At 39.3% G+C, this 14,957-nt stretch overlaps 1 protein-coding gene across 1 annotated transcript in view; it reads left to right on the top strand.

Annotated features, from left to right (window-relative positions):
• PRTFDC1 (phosphoribosyl transferase domain containing 1) overlaps positions 1-12,389 on the top strand; it is a 48,610-nt gene extending 36,221 nt beyond the window's left edge. Inside the window, exons 5-9 of the mRNA XM_063303510.1 lie at positions 3,942-3,959; positions 5,752-5,834; positions 8,511-8,557; positions 9,854-9,930; positions 10,535-12,389. Coding sequence (XP_063159580.1) covers positions 3,942-3,959; positions 5,752-5,834; positions 8,511-8,557; positions 9,854-9,930; positions 10,535-10,582 — 273 coding nt within the window. The 3' untranslated portion in view covers positions 10,583-12,389. The remainder of the gene's footprint in view (positions 1-3,941; positions 3,960-5,751; positions 5,835-8,510; positions 8,558-9,853; positions 9,931-10,534) is intronic.
• The last annotated feature ends 2,568 nt before the right edge of the window (positions 12,390-14,957 follow it).

Here is a 14,957-nt window from a genome sequence, read left to right on the forward strand (position 1 = left end):
ATGTCAAGCACAGTAATTGGAACATTCTGCCAAAATACTTGGAACTTTACAAGTTTTACTCCACTGCCTTCTGCTCAGTTTGCCTCATAAAGCAAAGAGAATTGGACTTCAGTGATGACATTGAGTTAGAATGGGAATCCTGCATCTTGGGGTCCCCTTGGGGAGTCAGCCTTATTTTATATGACACCAATTTCACAGGACTCACAACAACAGGGTGACCTAAACCAAGACACAGCAGGGAGAGGGACTAGAGAAGCATAAGGTGCTAAGCAACCCAGTAGTGCTGCAAACTATGTTCTTGATAGACTCCAGCTCCACCTACCATTTCCTGTTCTCCCAGCCTTGGGGCAGAATGTGTCAGCCCTTTGAGGTAGTCAAGTCAAGAAGCACAAACTATGAGTACTACACTACCTGTATTGTAAGGTTACAGCAACAAAATCTCGCAAGTCTGAAAGCACCTCTCCCTTCCCTTTTACTTTCCAGAAAATTAGGGAAGGTCCCTTCTGAGATGCTTCCCACACACTCTTTCCTTCTGTGGGCTGAGATATCTCTTCCAAAATGGTTGTCTAGGTTGCGGCTTCCCCGTCTCCCAAGGTCACTCTCATCCCATTACAGAATGTGGAACCCCAGTTGGTTTTGTTTTCTGTTGCAGGTGATGTGTTTGTCTGGATGAGTGAGATTTTAAAAATTGTTTTTCTGTTTTCAGTATAAGTTACCTGAAGTTGTTCTGGAAGCGGGCAGCCTCTAAATTTCTTAAATAAATAAAAATTAAGTCAGTGGTCCACCACAGAAAAAGGGTTTCCTGCTTCAGTTTTGGACCTACTGTCTGCAACACCTTTAACTGGACCTCCTTTATCCACTTTGGCCAGAACTGTAAGGATCCTTTGCACTCCAACTGTTCTTTACACGAGATCGAGCTAAACTATGGGATGTGCTGCCATCAGATGTTGTGATGGCTTTAAAGGGGGACAAGACATATCCATAGATTGTGTATCAATTCATGGAGGATCAGGCCATCATGCTTGGCTTGTGAGCTTCCCAGATGTATCTAATTGGCCCATTGTGTGGCATATATTAACAATATGGTCACTTGGCCTGGTCTAGCAGAACTCTGCTTATATTTGCACATAATGCTTTGTCAAAGAAGGATCAAGCTCTGCTGAAATGTAACCACCCCTCTTCAGCCCACTCTCTGATTGGAAGGCTTTCTTCGCAGAGAAGACAGGAAGGTAGGGACTCAAGTTCTTATTCTTGGAACAGCTGCAGCTCAGGACACATGAATGATCAAGTGGTAAAGATCACTCCTTGGCCAAAACCTCCTTTTCCTTTGCAAGGGAAGCATCCAATCTAAGCCTCAACAAAGCGCCTGGAAATGCTGCCAACTTACACGCTTGTTAAGAGGGCCCAAATTCTTTTGCTGCTTTGCAGTTCTCCAAGAGAAAAGCTGGCAGCTATGATCTGCTGTTCATGTTGAAATTCTTAGTTCCATGTTCAGCTCTCCTTGCTGCCATGCAGCTGACAGCTACTTGCTTGCAGATATCATTAACATAGTTACATGTTTTGTGTTAGAGAAGATGACTGAACTATTTTCAAGCAGAATAAAAGTGGGGACCATTAGGAAAAGGAGAATCGGTGTGAGCATAGCTGGCAGGATCCACATCTTAGCCTTTATCATGGAGCATCTGCTTTCTGCTCATCATTAGCAACATATAAATTGCTGCATTTTATGCAGCTGTCACAATTGGACTGTTCCAAAGATTTTGTTGTTAGCTCTTTACAAAAATAGACCTTAACAGACAAATGGTTTTGAACTAGGAGAAAACTGAGTGTAGTTTTCTTTCTTTTCTCTTTCCTTGTAAATTGATTTCTAGCTCCCCTCTCAAGAATGTCTAAAATTTGTTGCTTCTCTTGGCAAAGAGGGCATAGAATTTTGCTACTGATTGCCTATTTCAGAAAAACACTACCATTGCCATGAGTTAGGACTTAACAACTGAGTGGCATCTCATAGTTAATTCAAAGAAATTAGTGTGGTATTTGAATGGCCAGCATATGATTTGCAAACTGATTTTCAAAATAGAGTACGTTGCTAACGAACCTCTTGGTCATTTGCTATCCGATATGGCTAAATCAGTAGGGTTTTTTTCTTTCTTTTCCAATGCCTATGTGTTATTTTCTCTTTATAAGGATGAAGTGTATTTGTGTTTCATTTCTGTATACTGTATTTTTCAGTCAATCCCAAACTAGCTTGTGGCTAATTTCTGGAAAGTCTAAAATAGAGAGATATGGAGGCACCATCTCTTTGGGGGAGATGGGCGGTGACAAAATTTGAATAAATAAATAAATAAATAATGATATAGGTCAGTATTTGGATCTTTTCCTCCAGAGAGAAGGGGCACAAGCAGCTGTAGGTAGGCTGAGGGCTTAGCCATTGGCGATGATGCCAACATGTAGAAAGAGATGGTCTTTTAAAATCTGTATAAGCATTTGTCTCTGGCAATTGGCAGTGACATCAAATTCCAGATTCCTTCTTTGAGAAGAAAATTGGCCTTCAATGTAGCAAGGTCAAGTTGCAAGTGACCCTGAAGCTGCTGTACTGTATGATATTGTGTAACTGATTTCCTTGAGACTGTTTAGGAAGCAAGCAGTTCTTTCCCTAAGTGGCTCTGTTTCTGGCTTGAAAAAGAGGGCTTCCATGGGAGCTAACTGGCAAGTCAGTCTTAAATCCCCATCAGCAACGTAGGCTTGATAATGCTGATAACCTGTAACAATGTATGTGAAGCATAAACTGATTAGAAAATGTTGGGGGTAGTGGTGGTGATGATAAGATATAGATACAGGTATAGATAGATAGGTTTGCAGGATAGTGTTTGCTAGCACCATTTTTCAGATATGTTCAGGTGCTTATATGAATACCAACTTGATTTAGCTCAGCCTCCAAGACAGTCCAATAAATGTTCCTAATGTAGCATTTTGGTGGCTATAGAGTACACCTGCTGGGTTTTGTACACAGCAATTGTACAGAGACTACAGTTGTCAATCAAGATTGCCTATTAGAGCCTCCTGTAAATCAGAGTAAATTATTTTAATGAAATCTTTGGACTTTTTCTCCTCATGCACCTAATCAGTGCACAAAAATCCCATGGCAACATCTTTGTTTTGACTATGGCCCTATGACACCTTTTAAATCATCTCCAGCCTATGAGCAAGAAAGGCTTAAGTTATCTTTAGCTATAGCAGTGTTGAAGTAGTCTTATCCCCATTATTCCAGATTGGTCCAAGGACAGACACAAGATATAGGAAACCTGTTAGGTTTTGGATAGAAGTCAAGTGATCACAGTTGAAGGCAATAGAAGCAGGATAAGGATCAGAAGCAGAGACAGTAAATGTCATGCTGCTGTAGTTTTCTGCTGACTCAAAGATAGGTAGAGAACATTTTGGTTTAATGGTGGAGAAAAGCTCATCATACACAGTCTTCTCAAATACCCGATTCACATACCAAGTTAGAACTTCTTCCTCAGTTGCTTTTGGGTAAGGAGAATTTATCAATTTTTAAGGGTTTTGGGGTTTTTTGGTGATAGCAAAGGGGTGTTGAGAAAATTGCTCAATGGCAGCTTAAGACTCATTTTTGTACTTTTTTGTAGTAACTTGTTTATGAATTGCTACTGAGTTTAGCTGATCTGCTCTTCATTGCTGTCCACCTGCAAAATATGGGTTCTGTTATTAATAGTCTTTTATATAGTCTTAGATTTCTATAGAGTTTTACAGCTTACACGTAAAGAAAGTGGACTTGAAGTAGAGCAAGTATCCCTGTGAACAGAGGCTAGCTGTTATGAAAGAGTAGAGAACCAGAAAGCAATTCTGTGGCTGAGATGTTGAACAGATGAAGAGTATACTCAGTTACATTCTATCTCACTAAATGTTTTCCCCTTATTTTGTTGCAGAATGTCCTTATTGTGGAGGTAAGTTCATATATTTGTCTATGTCAAAAAGCAGTTTACTTGAATTTCTTATTATATTTAATACAGTGAGTCTTGTGAATTCAGCAAAAAAAAAAGTGATAATCTTTTTAAAAATAAATCTTTCTCCAGCTTGGCACTCTCTAAATGTGTTGGGGCTACAACTTCCATAATTTGCTTTGGTCAACATTGACAAGGAATTCAGGGGTTGTGTTCACCCAGAATTGTGAGGACACCAGATCAGAGAAGGTTGTTATAAGCCATTTAATCATTAGCAAGCAGATCAATCCTGATGGTTTTAAGTGGAATAAAATAAGATTCCCCTGGCTTACCCAGTTTCCAACCATCGAAATAATGTTATGTCTGATACTTTCTGATTTTTTTTGTCCTTGTCTCTGCTTGCAAACAATAAGGCACTGAAAGGATGTCCAAAGTTTGTGGATTCATCGTAGACTAATCACTGAACAAAAACATTAAATCCAACTCTTCTTACAATAACCAGGCATAGTCATCAGATTAATACATGGCACAAGACACATATAACACAACCAAATTACTACATACACACACACTATATGCACACATTACACACACACCCCCAAGGACCTTGTGTCCCGACTCACATTGTTTTACACCATAATGTGACTTTAACTTACTGTGTCATTTAAACCCAACCATGGTTTGTGGCTTAATACAGTGTATAAAATCCAGCCAGTTAGGTTAATTCATGTCATAGTGAAACAAACTATGGCTTAGTATGAGAGTGAGTTCAGATTATTTCCAAATTGTGTGAACTAGGGCTCAGCATATGGTTAAGTGTGATGCATGAATCAGGTTTCCAGTTTAGCTATTCTCTCAGTCTTTCTGTGAGAAAAATACGGCATTACTGATCTTCTGCTTGAACGTAACGTTGGCAGATTGTTGGGAAAGCCTTTGGCCCAGGAGAGATCAGAAAAGTCACACACCAGGCATTTCTATAAAAATAATTTTATTTACAGAAAGCAAAACATATTTAAAAGCTTCTGCATCCTTACAGGCTCTCAGTGAGAGCTGTTTTACTCTACATGCCTACACAGAAGGGAAACAGAAACTAAAACAAGTCCAGGCAAGTTCTTTCCCCCCAGGTGCAAAAATTAACATCCAAAAAGGGGACAGTTGAATTCAACCTCTTCACCCAGCCAAAATGATTAGTTACCATAGTAACTTTAATCTGTAGTAGAAAACATTAACACGTAACTCTTATGTTTAATTATTAAATGTATTTAGTTAATACGAAGAAATGCAGTACCTGAAGGGCAGATTATTTTTATATTGGTGGAATGACCAACACACCTGACAATATTGACTGTATATTCTGGGGAGGATTTGTCAGATGGACAGTTATTCTTTTTATTGAAACTCTTTGATATTATGAAACCTGAAATTATGAAGTTGACCAAATGTTGGGAATGAACTTATTATTAGTTGCTAAATAATGTACTTTAGAAATTAGAGAAATGCCAGTAATTTATGAATGGCTGGTTAAATGCCAAACAATAGTAGAAACTGATATTTAACAGAAAGTATTTATAGAATATTTATAAACCATCATCTATTTAAAATTCCAGATTAAAAAGTTATTGGAAGAACAGGCCTTTGCTTTTTCTTATAAAGAAATATTACTGTGTTATTTAAAAATTGAACAACATGTTTTATGTGTTTATTTTTAATATAATTTAACTTTTAAAATGTTAAAATACAGCACTGTCCGCTGCTTGCTAACATTTTTCCTTTGTATATTTCACACTTTGCCAAGGATCTCATTGGAACTGGAAGGACTATGAAAGCACTCCTTGACAGTATTAAAAAATACAAGCCCAGAATGGTCAAGGTAGCAAGGTAGGTGTCCATTTGTGAAAGAACCATGGCTTGAAAGTTGAGCATTATGCTTCCTGTGCAATAGGTCCCAGATGAAGGCTTGATTCAGTCTGGTGCTAAGTCAAAATTTTCTGAACTGTGATTTGTTAACTTTATTTATTTATTTATTTATTTATTTATCAAATTCCTATCACCGCCCATCTCTCCCGAAATTCAAAAGTAGCATCAAACCACAGTTTACCAACCATTTTGGCAGCATTAACACTTGGTGCTAAATCAAAAGCTGAACAAACCATATTATAGTTTAGGAGAAGGAACTGTGCACAGCCTGTCTCTCTCTGCTCTTGGTACTAAAAATATTAGGGTGTGTTCTGTGAAAGCTCTCTGTTGGGACCCTGAAAGGCCATCAAGCTGGGAGCACACCAAAATAGACCAGCACTTGGGTTATTTTGCCTAATCAGAGTTATAGAAAGAAAACAAAAGAGCACATTGGATTAGATTTAGAAGGTGGAGAGACATGGTGCAACCTTTCTGTTTACTCAGAACTAAGCTGAACTGTTTTTAATCAGGCTTAATTCTAAGTAAGTATGCTTAGTCTCTATGGCTGCACTTCCATGTAGAGCAGAAAACTTTTTCACACGGGAACCCGGACAACACTTGGCGTATTAGTGGTGTACTGAGGACTGCGCTTCCCAGAAATGAAAGCCAAGACAAATAAACTGGTATGGCTAGGGCAAAAACTAAATTTGATTTAATTTACATTTGAATGTAATTAAAATTAAAATTAGAGTTTACATGATTAATCTCCAGGTATTTAATCTTTTTTTTTAATTATCCCACCTTTATTATTTTCATAAATGACTCAAGGCAGGGGACATACCTAATACTCTTTCCTCCTTCTGTTTTCTCCACAACAACAACCCTGTGAGGTGAGGTGAGCTGAATTTGTCAGAACTATTCTTGGATTGAGGCCTGCAAAGAGGCATATTCCAAGAAGTACTCAGGACAAGGACAAAAAAGGGGGTGGGTCTCAGGACAAAAATTACATTTAAATAACATGGACATTTCCTTTACATTCAGTTAATTATATACAGTTCATAAGATCACGTCTTTAGTAAGGACCTCATCTATCACATTCAACATTACAGTTTGGTAGCAACATTTGGAAGAGTTCCTGGCACTACCCCTAAGGTTTTCAGGGCCTGTAATCTAACTCTGGGCCCTCAAAATACACACCTTGGTTTAAAACTATCCCTTCCTTCCTTCCTTCCTTCCTTCCTTCCTTCCTTCCTTCCTTCCTTCCTTCCTTCCTTCCTTCCTTCCTTCCTTTCTCTTTCCTGCCTTTATTATTTTTATAAATAACTCAAGGCAGCAAACATACCTAGTACTCCTTCCTCCTCCTCCTTTCCCCACAACAGCAACCCTGTGAGGTGGCGCTACCCCTAAGGTTTTCAGGGCCTGTAATCTAACTGTGGGCCCTCAAAATACATACCTTGGTTTAAAACTATCTCTCTCTCTCTCTCTCTCTCTCTTTCTTTCTTTCTTTCTTTCTTTCGTTCTTTCGTTCTTTCTTTCTTTCTTTCCTGCCTTTATTATTTTTATAAATAACTCAAGGCTGCAAACATACCTAATACTCCTTCCTCCTCCTCCTTTCCCCACAACAACAACACTGTGCGGTGAGCTCGGCTGAGAGAGAGGGACTGGCCCAAGGTCACCCAGACGGCTTTCATGCCTCAGGTGGGACTAGAACTCTCAGTCTCCTGGTTTCTAGCCCAGGGCCTTAGCCACTAGACCAAACTGGCAATCTTTTCCCTTGTATATGGCAATTTTTGAAGAGGTTTTGGAACAACCTCCAAGGCTTGGGCATCCCTGATGGAGAGATTGCTTACCAAAAGTGTAGTACCATCAGCTTTCTCTATGGGATGTCTGTGGTGGCATCTGATGCAGATGCTAAGAGACAGGAAAACAAAGAGAGGATGTCCATTGGAGTTTTGCCCTGATTGCTTTTTCAAAACATCTCAGATGGCAACCAGGATTATCAAGATGCTGGATACAGAGTCCTGTGGAAATAAAAGCAGAGTAAGGCAGAGAGAACAATTGGTGGGCTAGAAACTAAGTTTCTTGGGTGGAGACTGAGGGAGCTAGCTACGTTTAAGAAGAGAAGAGGAGATATAACATCCTTCACCTACTTGAAGAGGTGTCACGCAGAATGAGCCATGACCCATTCTTTTTTGCCCCAGAGTGCAAAGCACAGAATAATGGCCTTAAGTGACAAGATTCAGGTGTACCATTAGGAAAAACTTCTCAGGGGTAAAAACAGTTTGATAGTAAAGCAAAAATTACTCAGAAAATGGTGAGTTCTCTTTGCTGGATGTCTTCAAGCAGAAGCTGAATATACATTTATCTGGGATGTTTTAATTTGGATTCTTGCACTGAATGGAGAGCCAGACTCCTTCCAACTCTGCCAAGTCCAGTTAAAAGAAGCAATTGGCATTTGAAGAGAGTCCCTGGAGAGCCCCTACCCATCCAAATAGATATTACCCAGCTAGACATGTCCATAATTCATCTTGGAATAAGGCGGGGTGGCCTTTCATAATATGGGCCGTGGTTCAGTTTAGCGAATCTTGACTGGTATGGGCCGAATTATCTGAACCCTTTTTTAACCATGGAAACACTTTGTTCTTTATTTAATGACAGTTTGTTGGTGAAAAGAACAGCTCTACCAGATGGATTCAGGCCTGACTGTAAGTGCCCTTGTGTGGATTTTCTTTATGTTCAGGGATATTCAAGAAAAATTCCATTTCTCAAAATAGACAAGATGCAACATGTCTGCCCACTAGGGTGCTCTTCAAAAATGGTATTCAGAACAGACTAACTCTTGAAAGTGAAAAGTGCCCTCTTGATCACAGTGCTCAACTTAAGTGTCTTCTTTCCCTTTTCTGCCTGTATTAGCATCCTTGGCTTGTTCATCTCCTAACAAACTAGAATGATAAGCCAAGAAAAAAATGTCAGATATAGTTTCCTGGTCAGTTTAGCTGCTCCTATTGACAGAAGCCAAGAAGCAAGAGTTAGGAAACAGTGTGCATCAGTGTTCTTGCTTGTTCTTAATGCAGCCATCAAGAATCTCTGCCTTGTCTTGTAGCTGCATGTGGGAATTTTAGCTCTCTGTGTAGTCTCGAACTACCTAACATCACAAATCTGTCATTCCCAAGAATGTTAGGTATTAAATCAGGTTCATTAAGCCACCTTCAAGGTTGTATTATACAAGCACTTCAAAAAATGACCATCATCATTAGCCCTCACAGTTGGTCAGTGTATGAATCATGTTGTGTGCTTGTCAAGCCATAGTTTGTTAAATGAACCATAGTTAGCTGGGTATACAGAAATTCATGGTTTATTCTTTAAATCAGAAACAAAGAGATCACAAAATGGTTTAGCACAGTACATGAACCAGGTCTGAGGCTTCAAACATTAACATGGTACAAAGATATCTAAGCAGCATCCAACTGCAGATTGTAGTGCAGTTTGGTATCTCTAGCAAGTAACAAAACATACATTGTGATGCAAATTCTGTTATGTACTTGTGTGTAATGTCATGATGCAAGTATGAAATGGCAGAGTTTGGGTCATGATGTCATAATATTCAATTTGTCATTTTGATAAATGCTTAAGAGTGGATGCCTATGACCTTCAGCTGTTGTTGCTAAAAGCTGATGGAAAAGTATAAGAGGAGAAATCTGATTGGATAAGATAAAGTTAAGAATATTTAGTTTTCCTTCCCTTTTCTGTGTCAAAACCAAGAGGATCACTTTGGGACAGCATATGTGACCTAATTGGGCACAGCTACACAGCTCCAATTTAAGGGATCAGACTGCTTCAGTTATAAGATATTCCCATCTGAGCCTTCCTAGACCAGACATAGCTGGGATTTGGCTAATGAACATGTTTCTCAGGTTACTGAACTATTATTTAAAGAAAAAAGTACCTCTGATTATCATTTTAACAATATATCCTTTCTCTTTTTCTTCTTCCTATGCTAGATTATGGATTTGAAATTCCAGATTTATTTGTGGTGGGCTATGCCTTAGACTACAATGAGTACTTCAGAGATCTAAACGTAAGTTTCAGGACTCTGGATTCCCTGAAATAAGCTTTTTTATAACAATTTGCAAAGTACTTCTGTTGCAGGATATTAACAGAAGGGGAAAACAAGAGCAGGGGGAGAATGAGTGTTGGCAGAATGTATGGTCTGAATGCAAAGATTCAGTCTTTGGCATCTCCAAATAGATTGATTAAGTCTATGGTCTGAAATCCTGGAGGGTTTCTGCTAGTCACTGTAGATAAGAGATGCCAGGACTCATTGTAGCCTCTCAAAGCCTTGAATATGGTCTGCAGAGACCCTTCAAACAGTAATTTTTAATGTGGCAGTAGGGGAAATTATTATATTCTTGAAGGGTAATCATATTGAACTGTATGTAACTGGTCTGCCCCTGCCTATTTTTTTGTTGGGTCCCAGTCACATCTGGGAATGGCCTGAGGCATGCTACTCAAAGGCACCCCTGGTATAGACAGTAATGGACTAGATAAGCCAGTGACCCAACTTGGTATTTAACTTCTTATATTCCTGTACCTTGCATTTTTTAGGGAATGTAGTGCATAGTTGGTTGCATAAACACTATTTGCCTTCAGTGAATGGTGATGCTAAACTTCTGTTGTTTCAGCACTTATGTGTTATCAATAACCACGGCAAAGCAAAATACAGAGTCTAAAGAATAGCTGATCGTCCTGGTCTGGAAGATTGGTGGTCCTCGTGATCGTCTCCTTAAGAACAGACCAACTGATGCTCATGTCATTCAGACTGGACTATATATGGCAACTCCCCAGGAAGGATCATCTTGGACTTTGTCACAGTTAAACTCCTTTGTTTCCTTCAGACTTCCTACGGTAACCAGGTCAAAGGCAGAGAAGACATAATATTCTAAGTCCAAAAGAATAGAAATTAGAGGTGAAAGGAAACCTGGTTTTTAATTCTGTGCATCCAGCCTTGCCCAACCTTGTCATGCCAGATCTGTTGGGATTACAACTCCCATTGTTTCCAACCATCAAGCTTCCGTACCCTATACAACAAGTGCCTTCAAGAATGTGTGTCAAGCACAACTGCACAGTGATCAATGGGCTCAGTGGAGCTAGTATAACAATTATTACATTCCAATGGTGCAGTTTGTTAGCTCCAGTTTTTCAGACAGTGTTGTAGTGCCTTCATTTAAGCTCCTCTTTAAATGATCTTCAAATACATAATTCTTATTGTCTCCTTTTGATGATTCAATCATTGTTGAGATACTTATTCTTGCCTGTCATTTAAAATTCAAAGGAGCAAAGACCTCAGCATAAATGATTCTCTCTTAGCTCAATAGCTTCTTGCAGAACCCTTGAGATAGCTTAGGCTGGTCACGAGTGACTGGGGCCAATGTTGTAGTTCATAGAAGCGGACAAACCACATTGTGGTTTAAACACTGTTTTTTTGTAAACCATTGTTTTTGGCTTAGTATTGTGTGAACCAGATCACTATAAACTTGTTCAGCAAAGCATAGTTAAACCATACCATGGCTTAAAGGTAGGCAGTCAGGCAGGGAATGTCATAATTAAGCAAGCAGTTGTCTCTTGTTTGAAGTCCAGTATTATGTCCTCTACATTATAACCCTCTAGTATGCTTCAGAACTAACGTAGGATTTGAACTTAGATGTTACTAGTCCTAGTCTTACATTCTAACTCAGGGGAATTCAGAAGAGGGCAATTTGGCTTCCTTTACTTGTTTTGGCAGCCGCTTGCTTTCTGATGGGAATCGAAGTCCAGGATATCTGGAGGGCAGGGAGAATTGCCTATGCCTCTTCTGATCTTAGTGTCATGCTGTCTTTGTTCATCTCTTTGTCTTCTGCTTCTCACCTCTTCACAGAACTAGTTTCAATGTCACTTTATATTTCTTTGGTTTGGGGCTACAACTCCTCTTCAGTGATAACAAGGAATAATCTGGAATCTTTAGAACAATATGAGCATGCGTATTGGCACAGTAGATCACGGAAAACAGAATTTGCTTCTGCATAAGAGAAATGTTAAAATTCATAACACTGTTACTGCTTTATGAAATACATCTGGAATGGTTAATTATGTGTTGAGCCTTTCCCAAATAGGCATTTCCAGATGTATTGGAGCTGTAAATCTCAGAATTCATCTCATGATATAGGAATTCTAAGAATCACCCTCCTAACACAAGTAGGACATACAAGACTTGGGAAAGCCAATGTTCGGGATCCTCAGCTGCCCTATAACAAATGTTAAAGTCATATTTGAATTATGCACAGAAATTTAATTTATAACCTTATCTTAGGTTATAGTTCAAATCATCCCATTCAATTTATGGTGGAAGTGTTGGTTCGACAATACTTGGCCTGTTGGGACTTATACCAGTTGTTCAGTAGTGGCTCTAATTAAACCTTGTAATCTTTGTGGTACCTTCCCTTGAGCTATAACTCCTGTGTAAAAACTACTTAGGCATTAAAGTGCATTGAACTCTGTCAATATGATAACTTACTTTCCTTTCAGCTCGCTCCTTGTGAATGGTCCTTTTTCCTACATTGCTTCTGCATCTAGGGTTATGTTTCTAATTGTAACTTACTTACAAGTAAATCTCACTTAAATAGTAGCACTAAAAATAAATCTCATGTAGCACAATACAGCTTGATTAAATATGCTGGAAACTTTCCAGGTGTTTTTTGTAAGTCAAGAAAGGTTTCCAATTCCCAGTGGTTGAAAACTTGTTGTCTATTCGTTCAGTCGCTTCCGACTCTTCGTGACTTCATGGACCAGCCCACGCCAGAGCTTCCTGTCGGTCGTCAACACCCCCAGCTACCCCAGGGACGAGTCCATCACCTCTAGAATATCATCCATCCACCTTGCCCTTGGTCGGCCCCTCTTCCTTTTGCCTTCCACTCTCCCTAGCATCAGAATCTTCTCCAGGGTGTCCTGTCTTCTCATTATGTGGCCAAAGTACTTCAATTTTGCCTTTAATATCATTCCCTCAAGTGAGCAGTCTGGCTTTATTTCCTGGAGGATGGACTGGTTGGATCTTCTTGCAGTCCAAGGCACTCTCAGAATTTTCCTCCAACACCACAGTTCAAAAGCATCTATCTTCCTTCTCTCAGCCTTCCTTATGGTCCAGCTCTCGCAGCCATATGTTACTACGGGGAACACCATTGCTTTAACGATGCGGACCTTTGTTGTCAGTGTGATGTCTCTGCTCTTAACTATTTTATCGAGATTTGTCATTGCTCTTCTCCCAAGGATTAAGCATCTTCTGATTTCCTGACTGCAGTCAGCATCTGCAGTAATCTTTGCACCTAGAAATACAAAGTCTTTCACCGCTTCTACGTTTTCTCCCTCTATCTGCCAGTTATCAATCAAGCTGGTTGCCATAATCTTGTTTTTTTTGAGGTTTAGCTGCAAGCCAGCTTTTGCACTTTCTTCTTTCACCTTCATCATAAGGCTCCTCAGTTCCTCTTCGCTTTCAGCCATCAAAGTGGTATCATCTGCATATCTGAGATTGTTAATGTTTCTTCCAGCGATTTTAACTCCAGCCTTGGATTCCCCAAGGCCAGCTTGTCGCATGATGTGTTCTGCATACAAGTTGAATAGGTAGGGTGAGAGTATACAGCCCTGCCGTACTCCTTTCCCAATCTTAAACCAGTCCGTTGTTCCGTGGTTTGTTCTTACTGTTGCTACTTGGTCGTTATACAGATTCTTCAGGAGGCAGACAAGATGACTTGGTATCCCCATACCACTAAGAACTTGCCACTAGGTTGAAAACTAGAAACAGTTAAAAGCCTTTCCTCTTCTATGTTTGGTAAGAAAACCTGGGTTAGGGAAAGAAATATGACCATATTTGTTTGTGAGCTTATGCTCAGAAACACCAGGTACTGCCTTGTCCAGGTTCCTGAATCGTTAATTTACACCTGCCTCCAACTGGTGGACCTCAGAATTCAGGTGAAAAAAAGTAGAACCTGCAAGATCGAAGTCTGCCATCCCTGCTTTAAGCTAATTGTCATTTTTATATTGGTGATCATAATTTCTCATTTAATTTGCTTTAGCATAGAAAAGATAGGTGGAGGGATAATAGGTTTAAAGCTTACATTCATATCTAACATCATCCAAAATCAGCAGGCTTCCAATCTTAATTTTAGTTGGAATAATACGGGAGCAATTCATTTTCGCTTTCCAAACGGCATCTCTTAATGTGTTGGACTACATAACCCATACTCTCTTACTGAGGATGATGGAAGTTGTCAGCTAACACAGAGACATAAACCCGAGGAAAAGGATCCCCAGAACCTACTAAGCACAAAGATTTCCATGGGTCTAATTATTCATGGCCAAAGGTATTCTTAGAAAGCATTTCACTTTTAAAAATTGTTTGTTTGTTTTGTGCTTGTTTTTCGTAGCCAGTTTACTGTATTGGAATTGCCAGGATTCTCGAGATTAAATGTACTTTGTTCAGCAAAAAAAAAAAGGAATCATTTTAAAACAAAAACTGATAATGTGGGAAGCATCCTAAGTACAGCTGCCTTAGTGAGCTTCCTGTTTTTTTACACAATCGTCTTCAGTGGAATTTTGCCTTTGTTACCTGTTGCATGTTTGAAGAAAGGTCATTATGGCCTATATACAAACTGTTCTCAATAGCTTCCTGGAGGCAGCCAATGCCAAAAAAAATTTAAAAATCACAAGCAAGTGGTTTTGTTCTAAATAGCATGGGGCCTATTGTTGTTAGACTAGAGTTTCCGCTAAACTAATAAACAGTTAGAATATTTTGCTATATTGCAAATTTCGTATGATTTCCCTCTTTACTTTTAGCTTATATTTGCACACCCACTTGAAGCCCCAGCAGTGTAAATAAATGCTTTTGGGGAAAAACAATGTAAACCTTTCCTCTGGGCTAATTCAAATTTTCCTGTACCTAAGCCCTAGCTATTTTTGCTTCTATCTGAATAAAACAGATGAGAGTAATTATGGACTTCAGGTGTTCTTAAAAGGGTTTTGTTTTGTTTTGTTTTAATTCGTTCAGTTGTGTCCACTTCTTGGAGACTTCCTGGACAA

This window comes from Candoia aspera, chromosome 4 (assembly GCF_035149785.1).
Source record: "Candoia aspera isolate rCanAsp1 chromosome 4, rCanAsp1.hap2, whole genome shotgun sequence".
Classification (NCBI taxonomy): domain Eukaryota; kingdom Metazoa; phylum Chordata; class Lepidosauria; order Squamata; family Boidae; genus Candoia; species Candoia aspera.